Below are 22,997 nucleotides of genomic sequence, written 5' to 3'. Positions count from 1 at the left end.
TGGTGTGTTGATGGGGTGCACACATGGAGTGTTTTCCTGAAGCAGAAACAGTGAAAGGGTATTTGCTAAAGCAAACATGTGGAAGGATGCTTGATGTTAAGAAGGACTCAACAAACGGTGGGGGAGGCTGGATGACGCCTTCCTATTGGTTATTGGTTATTGTTTATCAGAATTCCAAAAAGAGAAACATACCAAAAAAACCAAAACCTTCTGGTGGTGTGCTGGCAGCTTCTTACCACTTCTGTGGACTCAGGCTAATTGGCAGAGGGATGTCCGCTGAAACAGACTCATGGAGTTCTGCTAAGACAGACTCTCATGCTGAGACAAGACACGTGGTGAGCGAGAGCCGTGGAAGGCACTGTGATGTTTGCAGGGAGTGTAAACATACTCAGCAGACGATTTGGGGACTTGCTTGCATAGCTAACTTTGCAACACTTCTTGCTCTCATGTCTTCATGACTGATCTTCACTTTGTTGAGAGAGGAACTTTTCTTTGCTTTCCCTGATGGTCCTAATCTGCCTGGCTGTTTCTGCTAGGTAATGCTACTGCTGCTGATTCAGGTTTGCTGTCCTGACACTACCGGGCTGGACTGCTGGGGAATTCATGAAGTGGACCAAGCTGCTGCTTCTGACCTGTGAACTGAACTGCGCATTTTCTGACAATGCAGATGGAATTAGCTCCAAAGAACTGTTTCTAAGCAGGTCCACTTGCCTAGAATCCTAATAACCTTTCTGTTCCACTACCTCTGGTGGGTGGTGGGCTGAAAGGGAGATTAAAGTGTTTAAGAACTATTATTAAAAATTGGATGAGGAAAAATAAAAGGCTTCATTTGATTAAATGAGAAGAGAGTTAACTTAGCAGAGTTTGTGCTAAGCATTTGTGAATCTTCCTTGAAAGCAGCTCCATAAACCTCGAGAAATAACTCAGACTACAAAAGTGGTTGCTCTTGGTTGCTTTGTTAAATGCCTCTGCTGCTCTGAGAATCTTGTTCCATGACAAGTGTACTCTGTGGATATCAGTGTTCATACTTAATACCTATAATTTTGGCAGATTCTCTCCACTGTCTTACTGAGATCTATTTCAAGTAGTCTTGATACTTCCATTCTCAAATCTTCTCCTTGTCATATTAAAGTGAAGACACTCATTAGGATAGAGAGGTGACTCACTGGGTACTTACTGTACAGACATGAAGACCTGAGTCCAGACTCCCAGCACACATGTAAAAACTTATGCAAAAGACTGGAGAGTTAACCCAACAATTAAGAGAGTAGGCAGCTTCCACAGATGGCTGACGTTTGATTTCCAGTACCCAAGTTGGTTTGCCCACAACCATCTATATAACTCTAACTCCTAGAGATCTGATACTCTGGGCAGGCAGTGAGCTCCTGGTTCAGTGAGATACCTTATCTTTAAAAAAAGTAAGGTGTGAAGGGACTCAAAATGTCAGCCTTTGGTTTCTATAGCAATGAGCACACACGTGCACATGAAAAGCACATTTACAGATATGTACACACAGAGAGAAAAATAAAGTGCACGATGCACATTTCCCTGCAACCTTTATTCTAAGGGTTCCAAACTCTCATGAGGAGGCCAAAGAACCTTTATTTTTAAGTCATTCTCACACTTATAATTGTGGTATAAGCTTATTGGCCCATGGAATGAAGCTGGTGAGATTTGCTAAGGCCGGTCTGTTCGTAAAGTCCTCATCAGCTAATCTTGGATGTCGGCTAACCCTGCTCGTAGCAAGAAAGCTCCTGAGACACAGTGTGAATAAAATGGAATCTATACTCTTATGCAAAATTGATTTTCACTGGGTTTTCAGTTGTGCCTGAAAATAATACATGCTATTTAAAGGGAGCTTGCAACATTTCAGGAATGCCAAACACTGGTAAATAGTTCAGAACCACGTGTGCAAAGAGGCAATTAATTGCTGAGTAATGAAAACCAGGTTGTTTGGGTTATTTTTTTCTACAAAGTGACTCCAGGGTGATCTTTCCCAAACTCAGAAGAGCATGAGCAGTTTAGTCACCATGCTGCAGTTCTGAATGACACCTTCCTTACTCCAGAACCTGGCTTTCTGCCCACCAGTCCATGGTTACTTCTCTTCCCAGGCTGCAGTTCTGAATGACACCTTACTCCAGAACCCTATATCCTGCTCACCAAGGGCATATGCTCTGACAATGAACTGCACTGTGATGACCTCCGAGCACAAAGCTGAGATCGAAGAGTGCCTCTGTCCCAAGCCCAATAAACAGGCCTCGTTATCTCCCTTCCTTCCATGTGCAAACTGATTCTCACTGTCCCTGCTGTCATTTGAGAGAAGTGTTCATGCCAGACACCTCATTTCACTTAGAAAGTCTTGTAAAATGTATCCAAAACAGCCCCCAAATCATGAACTGTTAGACTCCTGACAATTCTAGAAATTTCAAGACCAACCGAGGAACTGTTCCTACAAAGCCAAGTCAAGATAGCCACAGCCATCTTCTAGGATTCTCTGCTTGTCCCCTGCTGGTCTCCGCCCAGCAATTCAGGTGCTTTGTCTCTAAAACTTGTGGTTGGTACCAATTCTATTTTGCTAAGATCATCTCTTCAGAGCAGAGAAGGCTCTAGTGTCCAGATCCACATAGAGGAAGAACTGTCTCTCTCAGTAAACGATCTAAACCTGTACTAGCAATATGTAAACTGGTTTCTAATGGTAGGTTCTCCTGTCGTCTCCAGACCCTTAGGTAACCCCGAATTTGTCCTAGTCCCCTGGACATATAAAGACTGGGGCTTCAGTCAACCCCATTATAACTAATTTACAAGTTAGTGTATAGGTTATGTCTTCTGTGTTCTGCATTCTGATTTATTGACCTCGGGAGTCTTGTGAATTGTGGAGGGACCAACCCTTCTTAGGCTTTGTCTTTCAGAGATAGTGAGAAGTGAGTCTTTTAAACACAAATCAAGACTTAAGTGTCTGAGCCACAACCACTTTCTTTACTGGGCTCCTAATGCCACCTTTAACACTTCATGATAGTCACATCAAGGCCAGAAAAGAGACAATAAGGTGCCATGTCTAAATTCCCCCTACTCCAAATGACCTGCCCTGGTTTAGTTTACTGTTACTATGATTAAACATTGACCAAAAGCAACCAGGGAGACGTTGACTGGTGACCAGTTTGTCCTTGTCTGCTGGCATTATTCTACATCTGGTACTTTACTGGTTTGGTTTATATTTTCTCAACTGTGATAAGGGGATGCCCCAAAATATATTCCAAAGAGAATAAAGGTCATTTTAAATCAAATATGAGTGCCTATAGCTCAGGAATATGGATTCTGGAAATCCTGAACGGCATGTTTCACTGTAGAAGTGGTTATGTGAGTTTATATGGCCACAGGACAATTATATAGACACACAGGTCACAATAAATCAGAGGAGAGCTCTGCTACATATTTCAGGTGCTGTCTGGTGACATTCATAGCTTGGAGGTTTGTGGAAGCTAAGAATCTACTGACTAACAGAATCTGAAGGTTTTACCTGATAGAAGGATATCAGCCCAGATGCAGAAGTAATCATAAATAGTTATTAGTAAGATTAAAAGTAGCCCACGATAATTTTGGTGTTCAGTCTTCGGACATGGCCTCAGGTTGCAGTGCACGCTACTCACATCAATATGACCCCCGGTGGCAGTACGGCTCTCTGATATCAGCATGGTTTCAGGCTGCAGCATAGACCAGGACATCTACTGTGGCTTTCTGTGGTTAACACAGGTCACAAACATCAACGCCATGGACACCAACACAGACCCCAGCAGTCACAGGACCATGAACCCAGACATGGTCCTCAGCAGCAGCACAGACTTGGACCTCATCATGGTTCCAGGTGAGAAAGTGGGCTACCCACATTCACATGGTCCATGGGGGAAGCATGGCTTCAGGTTACAGCATAGGCCATGGCTGTCCACATGGTGTTAGGTAGCAACATAGGCCACAGACATCTAGATGACCCTCTGCTACATCATGGACCACAGTGGTCCCCTGAGGAGGTCTAGTCCAGAAAGTGAATGTTTCTCTTCTCTCTCAGCCTTTCTCTTTACAAACCTGCAGCATCTGCATAAGTTCCAGGCTGCTGCTCACCACCCTGCAGACCACACTTGACAATAACCTGCTCCACTGTCAACCTCCCACACCTTTATCCCATCTCCACAGCAAAAGCACCGCTCCACTCCCCCATCTTTCCCACCTCTCCATCATACATTCATTCCTCAGAGTGGTGCTCACTGGTCTGGAGTTCCCCCTGGAGCCCGGGGCAGGGCAGCCCTCACCTTTTGTACTTTTAATTTCTATCATGGCATTAAACATTTGAAAGTTTCATGAAAGTTACACCAATGGGATAACATGTGCTCAATAAATAGAAGAGAGAAGGGAGAGAGGAGAGAGGAAAGAAGGGGGCATAGAAGGAAGGGTGGAGAAAGAGAAAGGATGTCAGGAAGCAAAGGAGAGCAAGGATAGAGCGAGAACAGTAAAGGGGAGGAAAAGAGAGGGAAGAAATATCTTTTGTGGAAACACATGCTTCTTTTCTGGTTTTGGTTAGTTGTTTGCATGGTTGGTTTGTTAGTTGGTTGCTTTGTTTGGTTTATGCTTACAGCTGCTTCTATTCTAAAGCCAATTACATCCCCCCAAAACTGTTTGCACAAGTCCTACTGTGTGTAGCCTCTGAGAACCTGCCATCACTTGGTTCTTGTTGGTAAATAAAGAGGTTTACACAGACAATAACTGGGGAAAACAGACAGAGGTAGGATTTTAGGATTTCCTGAGCCTTAGGACTGGGGCATGGGGAGGAGAAGCTCCGCCATGCTTTAAGGAGAGTGTGAACAGAGGAGAGACACAGAGGTTACCATAAAGTAGAAAAGCAAGGGGAACATCAGAGAAAATGCGGCCCAGAGGGCTGCACTAATGGGTGGTCAAGATGGAACATAAAATTAGTAAATAGTAACTCGGGATTAATAGCATGGGGATTAGGCAGTGACCCAGATATTGTGCTGTTTAAGGCATATTAAAGTATAAAGGCTGTGTGTGTGTGTGTGTGTGTGTGTGTGCATGCGCGTGTGTGTCTTTCATTTGGGAACATAAGTCATTGTGGTGGGTAGCTGAACCTGCCACCAGGAATTATTAATGAATTATTACAACATTTGGATTTTTGAGGTTTGTTTTGTTTTTGTTTGATCCCTAAGTCCACCTACAAATATCTCTAGCTTACAAACCACAATAAGAATCAGACATTTCTCTTATTCACTTTTTTATGGATCCGAAACTTGAAATTAACAATTTGGTCAAACTTGCTTCTCTTCTAATCTCACAATTTACAGACTTTTTTAAAAGCTGCTCTCCAAAGCTACTGCAGCCTCCCAATATATAAGTGCTCTCTTGTTCCCATTTCTCCTTTTCTCTGGAGTCGTACACCTGGGCTTTCTACCTTTAGGGGCCCTGAGACGGCAGGTTAATAATTAACTACACCTCCTCTTCACTCTTGACCCAACCTAGAAATGATATTCTCAAAACCACCTACAATCCAAGGATATTAATTTCTTCTATTTTAAGCAGGAGTCGCAGATTTAAAGGTCACGTAGGAAGATCCTGCCAGTGGGGAAGGTCTGGAATCTAGAGAATAAAGCTCATCTTCATACCCCTGGCCGCTTCATGCCCAGACACGATGTATCCAGATCACCCATCTTTTGAAGGGAAATTCTTTTCAAATATCTATTTCCATATGAGGAAATCATATACACTTAAAGATTGTAAAATAATTTACTTTAGGCCAAACGTGTTCATTTGAGTCTCAAGGTCTCTATACTAACATGTTATTCCTATGATGTTTTAAAAGTTCTTTTTAAATGCAAAGGAAGAATGACTGAAGTGACATAGTGGTTAAGAGCTTGGTGCTTTTGCAGAGGACTCGGGCTCACAGTCATAGGTAACCATAGTTTCAGGGCATTCAACACTGTCTTCTGGCCTCCACAAGCACCAGGCATGCACATTGTGTGTGTGTGTGTGTGTGTGTGTGTGTGTGTGTGTGTGTGTGTGTGTGTGTGTGTGCTGGAAGCTGATGCAGCAGTTTTCCAAGAACAACCTCCATGCTGTGGGAGGTGAAGAGCCATCTAAGCCCTGGCATCCCACAGTCAACAAGGAGTGAATTATACACTGTGGAAACAGGAGAAAGCACATGCGGTACCATTTCACCATCCTAAGCATCTCTCTCCCCTTTGCTTTCCTTTGATCGCTTCAACCAAACTACATATTCATCTAGACTGGGGATTTTCAGAACCTCATACTTGATCTCTTCCCTTCCGGGACACCTGACCCTCTTTTTGCAATTTCACTATTGCCTAGAAAACTTTTCCTTTGTTCAGCTTAAGCCTAGACTGAGCATTGTTCTCAAACTCTGTAAGTGCCTCACCTGACCTATGTCAATGTCTAGCCATATGACAAAGTGAAACAATGGGACCTCTCCGAGGTGAAGAATGGAGCGGAGAGATGGCCTGGCCGCTAAGTGCATACGTTGCGTTTACAGGGGACACACATTCAGTTCCCGGCACCGTGCCCAGTGAATCTCAATCACCTGTATCCCCAGCGTCAAGGAGTCTTATACACTCTTATAAGTGGCACCTGTGCCCACACGTGCATGTTCACAGAGAGAAACAAACACACACTTGTAATTTAAATAAAAATATTCTGAAAATAAAATTAAAAAATGTCTTATCCTTAGAGCTGAAGGATAATAATGGAATGGATGAGTGCCTATAAGTTGCCAGATACTATGGCAGGTGACAGGGACACAAGGATAGTTCATTGACTATAAACATTTAATAAAGACTTGATTCGAGTTGGCATCACTAGAGGGCAAGTGGCCACCAGCTGGAAGACTACACACTTTCTGTCCTGTTACCTGTTTCAAAATCAGTAATTTCTTCCATTTATGTGCATTTGTTTTTACTTTACTTTTATGTGTGTATTGTTTTCCCTGTGCATATGTCTGTGAACTGGGTGGGTGCCTGCTGCCCAGGGAAGCTGGGGGCAGGAGGAGGTCAGATCTCTAGGACCAGAGGTACTGATGGTTCGGAAGCATCACGCGGGTGCTGGGGACTGAACTCTTCAGCATGACAATCAGTGATTTCCTGATTTCACATGAAGAACGTATGAGGAACTTAGCACCCTCATAAGCTAATTCAGTGGTCTCCACATACATAACTTTATCAGGTATAGTTATAAAACCCTACTAAAATAAATTTTGTGTGTACATATTAAAACAGCATTTTACTAAAAACATAAATACAGAGAATTATTATGCATAGATAGTTAAAGGTTTCCACATACATGCAGTTGGCATGGCTGAAAATGGAACAAGATAAAAACAATTGTGTGGATAAAATTCATGAGATTCTTTTTTTAAGTTAGAATATCTTATACATTCTGAGCAGCCCATAAGAGGAATCTATAGAATTTGTGATCAGTGAAAATATCTATGAGAACCATACTGCCTGCTCTTCCCACCAGAATGATGGGAACAAGATGACAGATTGTTGGATTCCAAAGCCTCCTTCCTTCACAAAAAAACCATAAATAATCAACTTCATGCTGATGAGGACTGCTGTGGGAGCACTCCAGAGTATAATAACAAATCTGGAAAAAGGTGACTCAGTGTTGGTGAGGACCACCGTGGGAGCACTGCAGAGTATAACAAAGCTGGAAAAAGGCGACTCAGTGTTGGTGAGGACCACTGTGGGAGCACTCCAGAGTATAATAACAAATCCAGAAAAAGGTGACTCAGTGTTGGTGAGGACCACCGTGGGAGCACTGCAGAGTATAACAAATCTGGAAAAAGGCAACTCCATGTTGTTGAGGACCACTGTGGGAGCACTCCAGAGTATAATAACAAAGCTGGAAAAGGATCATGGAGCAGACAGATAAAGATGGCTGCACAGAAAACTGTAGTAAAGTCTGTGTTTGTGCCAAACCATTCCTCAGCTGAGCATCTGGCATCTAATGGCATCTAAGTCCCTTTAGCATGACCTCACTCTGGTCAAAAGGAAGAACAGTAAGATGACAACACCCCTCATCACCACCATGAACTCTGTATAGCCTCCAAGTCCCTTAGAACTCAGTTGATAGGGCTTCATGTTTCTGTACTTCCCCAACTATGGAGAAGCTATAGTACCCCCTATAGAAGACCCCCGTGACACTTGTTTACACCTCAGAAGTGCCATCACTGCATGTTCAGTGAAAATGCACCACTGCTGCACCTCCAGCTGAGAGGGAACACTGTTGTCCTCTTCTCTGACAAATGCTGCTGATACTTGCTGCTCCACCTGAGATAGAGCACACTTTCCAGCACTGGAACAGAGGCAGAGCATAGTCATCTCCCTTTCATACATACATGAGTGTGTCACTCAGTGAGCACCTGTGCCTCACACACCAGGACCAGTCTTGCAGAAAGTATGACTGTGTTCCTTCCCCAGACACTTTGCTCATGCCACGCAGTTTCTCTCCACTGACTGTCCAAACAGAGACCCACCAGAAGCTCCTCATGCACAGGAATCGTGGGGTTGCCTAAAACTGGACCCTTCTGGACTCTACCTGTGCCCAGATCTAGGGCGTTTTAACTGTCATCGGACACAAAATCTGCCTATGGAGAGCTGAGCACCCAGGAGCACAGTCACTACTAAGGCCAGAGGCTCACAGGTGCACAGGAGGAACAAGATCCAGTCAGAAAGAACAGAACAAACTAACATCACAGATAGCAAGATGGCAGCAGGCAAGCACAAGAAGCTAAGCAACAGAAACCAAGGCAACTTGGCAACACCAGAACCCAGTTCTTCTGCCACAGATAATAGTGGATATCCCAACATACAGGAAAAGCAAGATTTGATTTAATATCATACTTCATGATGATGATAGAGGATGTTAAGAAGGAAATGAATAACTCTCTTAAAGAAATACAGGAAAACACAGGTAAACGAGTAAAAGCCATTAAAGTGGAAACACAAAAATCCTTTAAAGAGTTACAAGAAAACACAACCAAACAGGTGAAGGAATTGAACAAAACCATCCAGGATCTAAAAATGAAAATAGAAACAATAAAGAAATCACAAAAAGACACAACCTTGGATAGAGAAAATTTAGTGAAGAGATCAGGACTCAGATGCAAGCTTCACCAATAAAATACAAGAGTCAGAAGAGAGAATCTCAGGGACAAAAGATAACATAAAAAACATTGACACATATGTCAGAGAAAATGAAAAAATCAAAAAGCTCCTAACCCAAAACACCCAGGAGATCCAGGACACAATGAGAAGACCAAACCTAAGGATAATAGGTGCAGAAGAAAGCAAAGACTCCCAACTAAAAGGCCCAGTAAATATCTTCAACAAAATCATATAAGAAAATTTCCCAAACCTAAAGAAAGAGATGATCAGGGACAAACAAAAAACCTACAGAATTTCAAATACATTGGACCAGAAAAGAAATTTCTCCCAACACATAATAGTCAGAATGCCAAATGTACAAAACAAAACAAAAAAGAATATTAAGAACAGTTAGGGGGAAAGGTCAAGTAACATATAAAGGCAGACCATTCAGAATTACACCAGACTGAATGTTAGAAGATCCTGGGCAGATGTTATACAGTTCCTAAGAGAATACAAATATCCCAGATTACTGTATCCAACAAAACTCTCAATTATCACAGATGTAGAAACCAAGATGTTCTAGGACAAAACTAAATTTAAACAATATCTGTCCACAAACCCAGTCCTACAGAGGATAATAGATGGAAAATTCCAACACAAGGAGAGAAACTACACTCTAGGAAAAACAAGAAAATAATCTTCATGCAACAAAAACAAAAGAAGAAAACCACAGAAACGTAATTCTACCTCTAACAACAAAAATAACAGAAACAACAATCATTATTCCTTAATATCATGAATGTACTCAATTCTCCAATAAAAAGACATAGACTATCAGACTGGATACATAAACAGGATCCAGCATTTTGCCGCATACAGGAAACTCATCTCAGCAACAAAGACAGACACTACCTTAGACTATAAGGTTGAGAAATAAAACTTTCCAAGCAAATAGCCCCAAGAAACAAGCTGGAGTAGCCATTATGATACTGAATAAAATTGACTTTCCACAAAAAAAAATTGTCAAAAAAAAAATAAGGAAGGATACTTCATACTCTTCAAAGGAAAAAAAACTATCAAGATGAACTCTCAATCCTGAATATTTATGCTTCAAATGTGAGGGCACCCACAGTCATAAAAGAAACTCTACTAAAGCTCAAAGCATATATTTCATCACACACAATAATAGTGGGAAACTTCAACACCCAACTCTCATCAATGGACAGATCATGGAAGTAGAAATTGAACAGATACACAGTGAAACTAATAGAAGTTATGAACCAAATTGATTTAACAGACATCTATAGAACATTTCATCCTAAAACAAAAATATATATTTACCTTCCTCTTAGTACCTCACAGTACCTTCTCCAAAACTGACCTAACCTATGAATAGTGGTCTAATTATAATAAGTTTATGTCATCACTTAAATATTTACTTAGATGCACATTGGAAGACACGGTCAGCTCCTGGGTCTGTGCTGCTGCCTTGACTGGTCAGGTTTTGCTGCCTAATCCAACAAAGTTCTTGCTTTGCTTGACTCTTCTGACTGCTTGTGCTCTTTTGAATTCTCAGACTGCAACATTATCAACTTACAATAACTATTAGAACTATAATATATTCTACACAAATCTCAACTAATCAACCAGAAAAATATATATAATAAAAAGCTATAGACTTTAATACATTATAAAAGTTGAATAATAATAAAAGGTGAGCAAAATAACTAAGACAAAAACTTGTTCACACAATGGAGCTATAACTGTTCACTTATTAATAATTACCTGAAATTATTAATATATAAATGGATAGGGATCAGAAAAAAAGTCTCAGAGAGATTTAAAAAAGCAAAACCTACCAATATAAGAAACTATTTTCAGAAGTACAGCAAACCTAAGAATGAAAGTTCACAACAAATTTCTGCAAATAGAACCAAAAGAAATCAAAGGTCGTACCTGTTCAAACCTACAAACCTAATCTAAATCTAAAACTGTATCTAGACACATAGATCAGTTTAGAATGACAAAGAGACAACCTAGTAGAAGCACATAACAAATCAATTATATATATATATATATATATATATATATATATATATATATACATAAATATATGTATGTATATGTACATGTAATGTATATATGCAAAATTAGGCAGCAATATAATAACAGAAGTTCAATATTGCACTTATAATGACACATATATAGCAACATCATCAATAGGACAAAATAGCAGTCTACAAACTGAAAAAAAAATCTTAACAGACCCTACATCTGACAAAAGATTATTATCCAAATTATATAAAGAATTCAAGAAACTAGACACCAACAAGTCACCCAGTTATAAACAGCATACAAAGCTAAAAAAAATAAATTTTCAACAGAGGAATCTCTAATGGCCAAGAAACATTTAAAGAAATGTTCAATGGCTTTATTCATCTGGAAGATGCAAATCAAAATGACACTAAGATTTCATTTTATACATATCAGAAAGGCAAAGATTAAAAACTCAAGTGACAGAATTTTTTCTGGCAAGGATGTGGAGCAAGGAAAACACTTCTCAATTGCTGGTGGGATGAAAACCTGTACAACCACTTTGGAAATTGTTTTGACAGTTTCTCAGAAAGTTTCCCAATTATACCATTCTTAAGCATATACCCAAAAGATGCCCCAATATACCACAAAATACTTTCTCAGCTATGTTTATAGCAGCTTTATTAATAATAGCCAGAAATTAGAAACAACCTTGATTTCCCTCAACTGAAGGATGGATAAAGAAAATATGGTACCTCTACACAATGGAATATTATTCACCTGTTAAAACAATGACATCATGAAATTTGCAGCCAAATGAATGGAACTAGAAAAGAGTATCCTGAGTGAGGTAACCCTTACCCAGAAAGACAAACATGGTATTTACTCACTTATGAGTATTAGCTAGAAAGTACAGGATACCCATGCTACAATCCACAGACCCAAAGAAAATAAGTCATAAGAAGGACCTAAGGGAAGAAGCATGAATCTCAGAAGGGGAAACAAAATAGTCATCTGGGCTAATGGACTGAGTGTGGAAGAGGGGTTGAGGAGAGAAACAAGGGTGGAGATCAGGTATAGAGAGAGGTGGGGTGGGAGATGGCAGGGAGTGAGATCAGAAATCTATGAATGGGCATATCTGGGACTATTTGGAGACCTGGGATGTGGGAAGCTCTGGGAGTCTACGGGGGTGATCTTAGCTGAGACTTCTAGGAGCAGGGGATATGGAGACTGAAGTATCCACCTCCTGTACCTAGTTGGGACTTCCATTAGTGGGAAGGGAACACAAAACCACCCACAAAGTCTTCAACTCAAAATTTGCTCTGCTTAAAAGATGTACATGGATAAAGATGGAGTAGAGATTGAGGGAATAGCCAATGACTGCCCAAACTTAGGACCTATCCAATGGGGGGAGATCTAACCCCTGGCACTATTAATGATTCTCTGCTATGCTTGCAGACAGAAACCTTAGCATAACTGTCTTCTGAGAGGCTTCAACCAGCAGTTGATGGAAACAGATGCAGAGACCCACAGTCAAACATCATTAGGAGCTCTGGGAGTCCTGTGGAAAGAGGGGGATAGAAGTAAATAAGTTGGAGGGGTTAAGGACACCATAAGAAGACCCACAGAGTGATTTAACCTGGGACCACGGGGATTCACAGAGACTGAATCATCAATCAATGGGCATACAGGAGCTGGACCTGGTACCCTACACATTTGTAGCAGATGTGCAGCTTGATCTTCATATGTCTCCTAACAATTAGAGCAAGAACTGTCCCTAACTGTCGCCTACCATTGGATTCCCTTCCACTGCCTTAGTGGGAAAAGATGTGCTTGGCTCTCCTGCAACTGGATGATCAAGGGTGAGTAGCTACCAGTCCCATTTAGAGATTTATTGCTATGAACAGACACGATAACCAAGGCAACTCTTATAAGGACAGCATTAAATCTGGGCTGGCTTACAGGTTCAGAGGTTCAGTCCATTATCATCAAACTGGAAGCACCAGCAGGCATGGTGCAGGAGGAGCTATGAGTTCTACATCTCTATCTGAAGGCTGTTAGGACAAGACTGCCCCCCATGTGGTTGGGAGGAGAGTCTCACTGCCCACCCTCACAGTGACATACTTCCTCCAACAATGTCACACCTACTCAACAAAGTCACACCTCCTAATTGCGCCACTTCCTGAGCCAAGCTTATCCAAACCACCACAGTACAGAAGAGGTGCTTCCCCTTCTCTGAGAAGAATGGAAAGGGGTAATAGGAGGAGAGATTTGTGAGGATGGAACTGGTAAGAGAAAAGGGAGGAGGGCTGCTACTGGGATGTAAAGTCAATAAATAAAAAAAATCAATGAAAAAATAAAGTAACATTTGAAATAAAAATAATACTTCAATATTGTACTCATAATGATATGTATATAGCAAAATTGGTAGAGAAACAAGCTAATTTGAAGAACAGCATAAACAAAATGTATTTGACTCACATATAAAGATCTCTCTACTCAACAATGAAGATAATATATTCTTTTTAAAGCACATATGGAATGTATTCTAGTGCAAATTCCACCAAGTGCCCAAGCAAATCATTACAAATTTAAGATTATTGGGCTGGGTGTGGAACCCAGTGGTAGAATCCACACCCAGTATTAGTAGGGCCTTGAATTCAAGCTCCAGTACTTCAAAGAGAAGATGAGGAGGAAAGGAGGGAGAGAAAGGAAATTGAGGGAGGGGGAAAAAGAGTAAGGAGAGAGAGAGGAAAAGGAGAAGAGGGGACGAAGGGGAGAAGAGAGGAAAAGGGAAGGGGAGGCGAGAAGAGGAGGAAGGGGAGGGCAGGAAGAAAAGAAATGAGGAGGAAAGGGGAGAAGAAAGGGGAAAGGAAGTAAATGGAGGGAAGAGGGGGGAGGAGAGAAGAGAAAGGGAGGGGAGAAGGGTTACTGCTCCCTAAGGTCTTTTCTAAACAAATGGAGTGAAATATAGAAGTTAAAAATGAATAACAATAAGAAAACAGGGAAATTCTCACATATAAGAAAACTAAACACATATCAAAGAAAAAGAAAAGAAAATCAACAGGGAATTTTAAAAATATTTTAAAACAAATGTACTAATCCAGCACAGAAAAATGTATGCTGGGTCTGCTATAGTCAATGACAAGAGGACAGCACAGTGGCAAATGCTGTGTAAGAAGAAAGAGGATATCAAACACACAACCTACCTTTGCATACCAGGAGGCATGGAAAGAAAATGCTAGCTCCAGTGGTGCCAAATATAAGGAGACAAAGAAATTAGAGGCCATGACAGGAACTGAGGTTGATATTCAACGTATATCTGAGCAAAATTTAACACTAGTTATAATTAAAGACTCAACAAAACAGGCTCTTATCATAACACAATAATGATAATGATAAAAAAAATTCCTTTTAGTGCAAAGTGACAAAGGTAACTCTTGCCATTTCTTGAACACAGTATGTCCTATCAGGAGAAATTAAGCAAGAGGAAATAAAAAAGAAAAAATTTAAATCCCACATTGAAAAGGAGAAAGTAAATGTGTTTACTAACATGATCACCTATGTTCAAATAGAAAAGCTAAAATTCAACAAAATTATCAGACCGATAAATTTAGTAAAATCCAGGATACAAAACCAGTGTGTTCCTATTAATTGAATTTCTATCTATGCCTCTCTAAAAAGGGGAGTTAAGAAATATCAGCAAGTGCTTTAAACACACAATAGAGAAAAGATGGTCTCTTCAGTAAGTTCTGTGGAGCAAACTGGATACCCACTTGTTGAAGGATGAATTAGAGCTTTGTCTTGCATCATATACCTCCCCACACTCTCAGAAGCTGTAGATTTCTATTCTTCCTGTCTCTCCCGACACCTGATCCTGACCCCCATTGCCGATCCCATCTCCTTTCCCACTTATTTTCCTCCCTCCCTCTACCTCCTATGACTATTTTATTTCCCATTCTAAGTGAGCTTCAAGCATTCTTGCTTGGGCCATCTTGCTTGTTTGCCTTCTTTAGGTCTGTGGGGGTGTACTATGTACTTTATGACTATATCCACTTATTAGTGAGTTCTTACCATGCATGCCCTTTTGGGCCTGGGTTACCTCACTCAGGAATATCTTTTCTAGTTCTATCCATTTGCCAACAAAATTCATAGTGTCCTTGTTTTTAATAGCTGAAAAGTATTCCATTGTGTACATGAACCACCTTTAAATAGATACATATTTATCTCCCTCGACTCTTCTAGTCCTTCTACAAGCTTCCCAACCAGGATCCCTGAGTTCAGATTGATGGTTGGCTCCAAGCTTTCATGTCTTCATTGGTCAGTTGCTGGCCCGACTTCCCAAAGAACCACCACAAGAGGTTCCTGTCAGCAAGCACCTTTACCATTGTCGCGCGCCCCATGTCCCACCGGCAGGAATAGGCGTGCAACAACAGGATTCTTCTTCGAACAACCTTTATTGTACAATACTCTGAGCAGGGGATCTCCCTGAGCAGTGGACTTCTCCACGTGGGAGAGAAATGCATTGCTTATATATGCCCAGGAGACTTGTGTCCCTACCTGATTGGTGCGCCCTCCAGTAACTCAATAGCATGCCCCGAGAGCGGGCTGTGACGTATATGGCGCATGTGCTCTAAGTCTCTTGGCTGGGCAACAGCTCTGTTTGCCAAGTTCTCGGCGGGAAGCTGGCGCCATGTTTGGGTGTGGCACAAACAGCTCCCTACAGACCATGGCTATAGTGTTGGGTGTGGTATATGATCCATTTTTTTTTGTCCCTGTTCTTTCTTTGGACAAGAACATGTCTGGGTTTAAAAAGTTAGAGATGGGTGGGTAGTCCCATCCCTCAACCAGGGGCTGGGCCTATCTCCTGGAGGTGGTCTCCCCAGTTTCTATCTCCCCCTTCTCTGTGCAGTACAGCTAAAGTTAGTCCCACTGGGTCCATGGAGCCTCACATTTCCCTGGTGTCTGGGACTCTCCATTGGTAATGCCCAGTTTCTCATCCTTCTTGCTTCCTATTTTTGTTTGGTTTCCTGACTCTCTGTGCTTCTCTCACAACTCCTCCAGTTTTTCATGCTGCCACTCTTATTCCATACCCTCCATTCTCCCTCCCTTGTCACCCTTCCCTTCAGCCTCCCACAATCATCCTGGTCCTCCCTTAGCACAGGACTGAAACAGCCCCTCCCCGGTCTTCTAATATCTACCTATTAGTGAGTATTTACCTATAGATTGTCCTGAAGCTGTTTGTATTTTAATTCCACTTCCCAAAGAAGGGCTGCCTAGTCATATGACTCCAACTGAACCTTCCCATTTTAATTAGTAAAACAAAGGAAAGCCAGTAATTGGGCGGGGCAAGGGAATTAGAGAGGGCAGAAAGGTCGGAGGAGGTCAGAGGAGGTCAGGTGATGGAGGGGGAAGATCATGGCAACATGGAGCTTCCCAAGGACAAGCTAGACCCAGGTGGGGTTGATTGGTGTTAAAAAGCTATGAGCATTAAGGATTTTATAAGTCTAATATCTTATATAGAAGGACAGTTTGTATCTTTGTCTATTTGATGCAATCCTGTTGTGTAGAGGGTTTGTGGATTGAGAGTTGAATATATAAACCTGTATTGAAAGCTATTGGGCTGTAGATTTGTATTTGTGAGATTTAGGGGTACAGAAACACCCCTGGACAGAGGTGGAGAACAGGCGGTAGTAAACTGTCAAGGAAAGGAAGTTGCGTGAACAAGTTGGGCTGTGGTGGCTCAGACCAGGTGCCGGAGGTACTCCGTATCAGGGTCGGACCTGAGAATTGAGACCTCAGGGCCAGAAAAGAGATAAACCTTTTTATTTTTTAATATTTACTGCAACACATACCATGTGTGTTCTTTTGTGTCTGGGTTACCTCACTCAGGATAATATTATCTAGTTCTATCCATTTGCCTAAGAATTTTTTGAAGCCAATGTTTTAATCACTGCATAGTTCTCCATTGTGTATATGTGCCACATTTCCTGTATCCATTCTACTGTTGAGAAACATCTGGGTTCTTACTAGCTTCTGGCTATTATAAGTAATAGCGAATATCCAGTTCTCTATTGGATTGGTAAAGATTTTTTCCCCAATCTTTTGGTTGCTGCTTTGTCCTAATGACAATGTCCTTTGCCTTACAGAACATTTTCAATTTTATGAGGTCCCATTTGTCGATTGTTGATCTTAGGGCATAAGCCATTGCCGTTCTGTTCAGGAAATTTCCCCTATGCCTAGGTGTTCAAGACTCTTCCCCACTTTCTCTTCTATTAGATCTAGCATATTTGGTTTTATGTGGAGGTTCTCGATCTACTTGGACTTGAGCTTTGCGCAAAGAGATAGGAATGGGTCAATTTGCATTCTTCTACACATGCAGATGACTAGTTGAACCAGCATCATTTGTTAAAAATGCTGTCTTTTTTTCCACTGGATAGTTTTAGCTCCTTTATCAAAGTTCAAGTGTCCATAGGTGTGTGGGTACATTTCTGTGTCTTCAGTTCTGTTCCATTGATCTACTTTCCTGTTTCTGTACCAATACCATGCAGTTTTTATCACTATTGCTATAGCTTGAGGTCTGGGATGGTGGTTCCCCCAGAAGGTTTTCTATTGTTGAGAATAGTTTTCACTATCCTAGGTTTTTTGTTTTTCCAAAGGTATTTAAGAATCTCTTTCTGGTCGTTTTTCTGTCTGCGAGACCCAGTCCTGTAGTGACTCTTGTGATACACATTTTTCTTCCTCCATGGAGTGGGACACTCAGGTGGTGAAAGGGTTCTCCCCTCTCGGGCCCTCCGGGTCTGAGGTGAAGGCGTCACCTGTCGACCGAGGCTGCCTGCGTGATTGGAGCTGGAGAGATGTGCGGTGTTTCATTGCGCGCGTTGCCACGCCGTCCTCGGCGACACTGTGCACCTCGCCTGGGACCTGTAGAAGTCCCTCGGTGCCCTGGCCTTCTCCAGAGTCACAAACAACGTCGTTTTGTTAGAACCCTTTTTGGTTGGCATAGAAGGTTCTCTCAAATCCAGCACATACAACCTTTTATTCTGTAATTCCTGTGGGACTCCTGTTGGTTTCCATTTATATTCTACCCACGCTGCTCTGGCTGCCTTGAGAGGCCATTTCTGCCTTTCTTGTGATAAAATGCTGTGCTATCTGTTAAAAACAAAGGACATAGTAAATACATCTGAGATGGATATTCACAATGTGCCTTTACCAGAAAAGATTGCAGAGCTGAAAGAGAAGATAATGCTAATGCATACTCGTTTAAACTCACTGATGAAGACTCTGAAGGAAAAAACTCCTGATCCGTCTAACCAAGACAACTGAACAAACAAGGAAACAACACAATCTTGGGGTTCACAGAATGACCAAAGATCTTTCAACATGTGACTCTATTACTTTAAATTTATTTTAGTATTTGGATTCCAAATTGCCGATCTCTGAAAATGTATTTCACTACTAATAACCAATTAACATGCGGTGTCCCTTGTGTCCACAGTTGGCCAGGATAAGGAGATGGAGTTAATAGTGATGGTACTTCTACATGCCAGTTATATGAAAACTGATAAATACTTTTGGTTTGTTTGGACACAGGGTCTCTCTATATAGCTTTGGCTGTCCTGGGACTTTTTATGTAGACCAGGGTAACCTTAATACTTACAGAGATCCACATACCTCTGCTTCTTGCTTATGTAAACTAGACATGTATATTGAATGGTGCTGGTGAGTGCCTTTAATCCCAACACTCTGGAATCAGAAGTGGGTGGGTCTTTCAATTCAAGGCCAGCATGATCTACATAGTGAGTTCAAGAACAGCCAGGTCTACACAGAGAAACCCTGTCTGGAACAAAACAACAAAAACAAATATATATGTAATAAGTAACAGTTAATAAATAGGATACATTGCACAATAAATAATTTGTATCTTTTTGCTGTTGTTTTTAGATAGGGTCTCACTGTGTAATCCCCACTTTGGAATGTTATGTGAACCAGGATAGTCTTGAACAGAGAGATCTACCTGCCTTTGCCGCCTAGATTCTGAGATTAAAGATGTGCACCACACTCCTGTTGGGCGTGCAGAGGCTGTCAGCTCCCCTTGAACTAGAGTTACAGGTGTTGGAAACTAAGTACTTACCTGCTGAGTCATCTCTCCAGCCTCACAGACTGGGACCTGATAATTTGATAATACATTGAATAATGTTTGAGACAGGATCTTTCTCTGTAGCCCAGACTGGCCTCCAATGTGGCAATTCTACATCAGCCTTCTCAGAGCTTACTGGGCTTCCATACCCTCCTTAACATTAGCATACTTCCATTATCAAAGTTTAAAAACCATTAGGTCATTGTGTGTGTTACCAGGGCCTCATACATAGGTGATGGCTCTGCTACTTATCTCTCATCTAGCTAATAACTGTTTTTCTTAACTTCTGGATTTGCCATTTTGGATCAGACGTTCTCTAGAAAATTAAATCCTTGAACCTGAATTAGAATAAGGGGCAGTGTGTGAAGATATGTGTCCAGTAAATATTTTGTGGGAAACATTTCCTTTTAAAAATAAAAAATTAGTGCATATGAATTCAGAGGACAACTAACAGGTGTCAGTTTGTCCTGCATTGTGAGTCCAGAGGATTGAACTAAAATTGTCAAGCTGGTAACTCCTCTACTTGCTCAAATAGCTAGCCATCTCTTCTTTTTTTTAATTTCTAAATTAGCTATTTCTTTTTAAATTACATGTGTCTGTGGACACATATTTGTCATGGCTCACATGTGGTATTAGTTCCCTGAGGACATGTACAGTTGATGATGGCTGATGGGCAGAAAGACATTTTCTTCTGATAAGGTGCCCACACTCCCATAAATAGCCCTAAGCTCATTTCGTCATACACACACAAAAATGAGAGAAGAGAGGCTATGGGAAAATTAACTTTTTGGAATGGGATGGGGGAAGGAGATGTGTGTATATAATTCAAGTACAGTATGTGTGTATATACATGTGTGAAAAGGACATAAAACCCTTTGTGTATATATCTATATCTATATATGCTAATAAAATCTTTAAATGATAAAAAAAAGAATCTCTTTCTAACTTTATAAAGAATTGAGTTGGAATTTTGGTGGAGATTGCATTGAATCTGTGGATTGCTTTTGGTAAGATGGCCATTTTTACTATATTAATCCTGTCAATCCATGAGCATGCGAGTTCTTTCCATCTTCTGAGGTTTAAAGTTTCTGTCATACGGATCTTTCACTTGCTTGATTAGAGTCACACCAAGATATTTTATATTATTTATGACTATTATGAGTGGTATTGTTTCCCTAATTTCTTCCTCAGCCTGTTTATTCTTTGAGTAGAAGCGTACTAGTTTGTTTGAGTTAATTTTATATCCAGCCACTTTGCTGAAGTTGTTTATCAGCTGTAGGATAAGTGGATCAAGGACCGACACATAAAATCAGATATGCTAGATCTAATTGAAGAGAAAGTGGGGTAGAGCCTTTAAACATAGGCACAGGGGAAATTTCCTGAACAGAACACCAATGGCTTATACTTTAAGATCAACAATTGACAAATGGGACCTCATAAAACTGAAAAGGTTCTGCAAAGCAAAGGACACTCCCTCGTTAAAATTTTGGGGGTTGCTTATATATACTATCACATCATCTGCAAATAGTGATATTTTGACTTCTTCATTTCCGATTTGTAACCCCTTGACTTCCTTTTGTTGTCTAATTGCTCTGGCTAGGACATCCAGTTCTATACTGAATCGTAAGGACGATAGCGTGTAGCCTTGTCTTGTCCCTAATTATAATGGGATTGCTTTGAGTTTCTCTCCATTACTTTGATGTTGGGTATTGGTTTGCTGTATATTGTTTTGGCCATATTTATGTCTGCACCTTGCATTTCTTTTTTCTCTAATACTTTTAACATGAATAGGTGTTGTATTTTGTCATAGGGTTTTTCCACATCTAATGACATGATCATGTGGGAGTTGGTTTTTTTGTTTTTGTTTATATGGTAGATTACAATGATGGATTTTTATATATTGAACCAACCTTGCATCACTGAGATGAAGCCTACTTGATCATGATAGGTGATCACTTTGATGTGTTCTTGGATTCAGTTTGTGAGAATTTTATTGGGTATCTTTGCATTGATATAAGGGAAATTGGTCTGTAGTTCTCTTTCTTTATTTGGTCTTTTTATGGTTTAGTATCAGTGTAACTATGGCTTCATAGAAAGAATTGGGTACTGTTTTCTTCTGTTTCTGTTTTATAGAATTTTTTGAGGAGTATTGGTATTAGTTCTTCTTTGAGTATCTGATAGAAGTCTACACTAAAATCATCTGTGACTGGGCTTCTTTGGGTTGGGAGACTTTTAGTGACTGCTTCAATTTCCTTGAAGGTTATGGGGCTATTTAGATGGTTTATCTAATCCTGATTTAACTTTGGTACCTGGTATCTGTCTAGAAAATCAATCATTTTATCCAGGTTTGGTTGAATATAGGCTTTTGTTGTAGGATCTGATTTTTTTTTTTTAATTTCCTCAGTTTCTGTTGTTTTGTCCTTCTTTTCATTCCTGATGTTTTTAGTCTGGATACTGTCTCTGTGCCCTCTATTTATTCTGGCTAAGGGTTTTTATATCTTGTTGATTTTCTCAAAAAAATGGATTCTAGTTTTGTTGAATCTCTGTATAGTTTTTTGTTTGTTTGTTTGTTTGTTTGTTTGTTTCTACTTGGTTGATTTCAGCCCTGAGCTTGATTATTCCCTCTCATCTACTACTCTTAGGTGTGTTTGTTTCTTTTTCATCTAGAACTTTCAGATGAGCTATTAACCTGCAAGTGTTTGATCTCTTCAGTTTCCTTATGGAGCCACTCAGAGCTATGAGTTTTCTTCTTAGCACTGCTTTCATTGTACCCCATTAGTTTGGATATGTTGTGCCTTCATTTTCATTAAATTCTAAAAAGTCTTTAATTTCATTCTTTATTTCTTCCCTGACCAAGTTGTCATTGAGTAGAGTTCAGCTTCCATGTTTATGTGGACTTTCTGTTGGTTTTTGTTGCTATTAAAGACCAGCCTTAGTCTTTAATCCAAGAGAATACATGGGATTAATTCAATATTCTTTTATCTGTTGAGGTTTGTTTTGTGTCGAAGTATGGTTTTTTTTGAGAAGGTACCATGAGGTGCTGAGAAGAACGTATATTCTTTTGTTTTAGGGTGAAATGTTCTGTGGAAATCTGTTAAACACATTTGGTTCATAACTTCTTTTAGTTTCATTATGTCTCTTAAATTGCTGTTTCCATAATCTGCCCATTGCTGAGATTGTGTGTTAAAATCTTCTCTTATTGTGTGAGGTTCAATGTGTGTTTTGACCTTTAGTAATGTTTCTTTTACCAATGTGGAGGCCTTGCATTTGGGGTATAGATATTCAGAATTGAGAGTTCATCCTGGTGGATTTTTCCTATGATGAGTATGTAGTGTACTTTTCTATCTTTTTTTATAACTTTTGGTTAAAAGGTTATTTTGTTGAATATTAGAATGGCTACTGCAGCTTGTTTCTTAGGATCATTTTCTTGGAAAAAAGTTTCACCATCCTTTTTACTTTGAGGGAACATTTGTCTTTGACTCTGCAGTGTGTTTCTTGTATGTAGCACAGTGATGGATCTTTACACATATCTGGTCTGTTAGCCTATGTCTTTTTTATTGGAGAATTGAATCCATCAGTGATGAGAGACATTGGAGACCGATGATCATTGGTTTCTGTTACTTTTGTTGTTAGAGGTGGAATTATGTTTTATGCTTCTC

At 40.4% G+C, this 22,997-nt stretch overlaps 1 protein-coding gene across 1 annotated transcript; it reads left to right on the top strand.

Annotated features, from left to right (window-relative positions):
* Positions 1–3,690: 3,690 nt before the first annotated feature.
* Positions 3,691–18,524, top strand: OIP5 (Opa interacting protein 5; the record flags this gene model as incomplete). Its single annotated transcript, XM_080936632.1, is given in 5 exon segments — positions 3,691–3,862; positions 17,867–18,016; positions 18,019–18,038; positions 18,042–18,125; positions 18,129–18,524. Coding segments are annotated over 5 exon segments (822 nt in total).
* Positions 18,525–22,997: the final 4,473 nt, after the last annotated feature.

Source organism: Micromys minutus (genome assembly GCF_963924665.1).
Source record: "Micromys minutus genome assembly, chromosome: 24".
NCBI classification, from domain to species: domain Eukaryota; kingdom Metazoa; phylum Chordata; class Mammalia; order Rodentia; family Muridae; genus Micromys; species Micromys minutus.
Note: the sequence above shows the minus strand (reverse complement) of the source record. Positions and strands in the feature narration are given on the sequence as shown.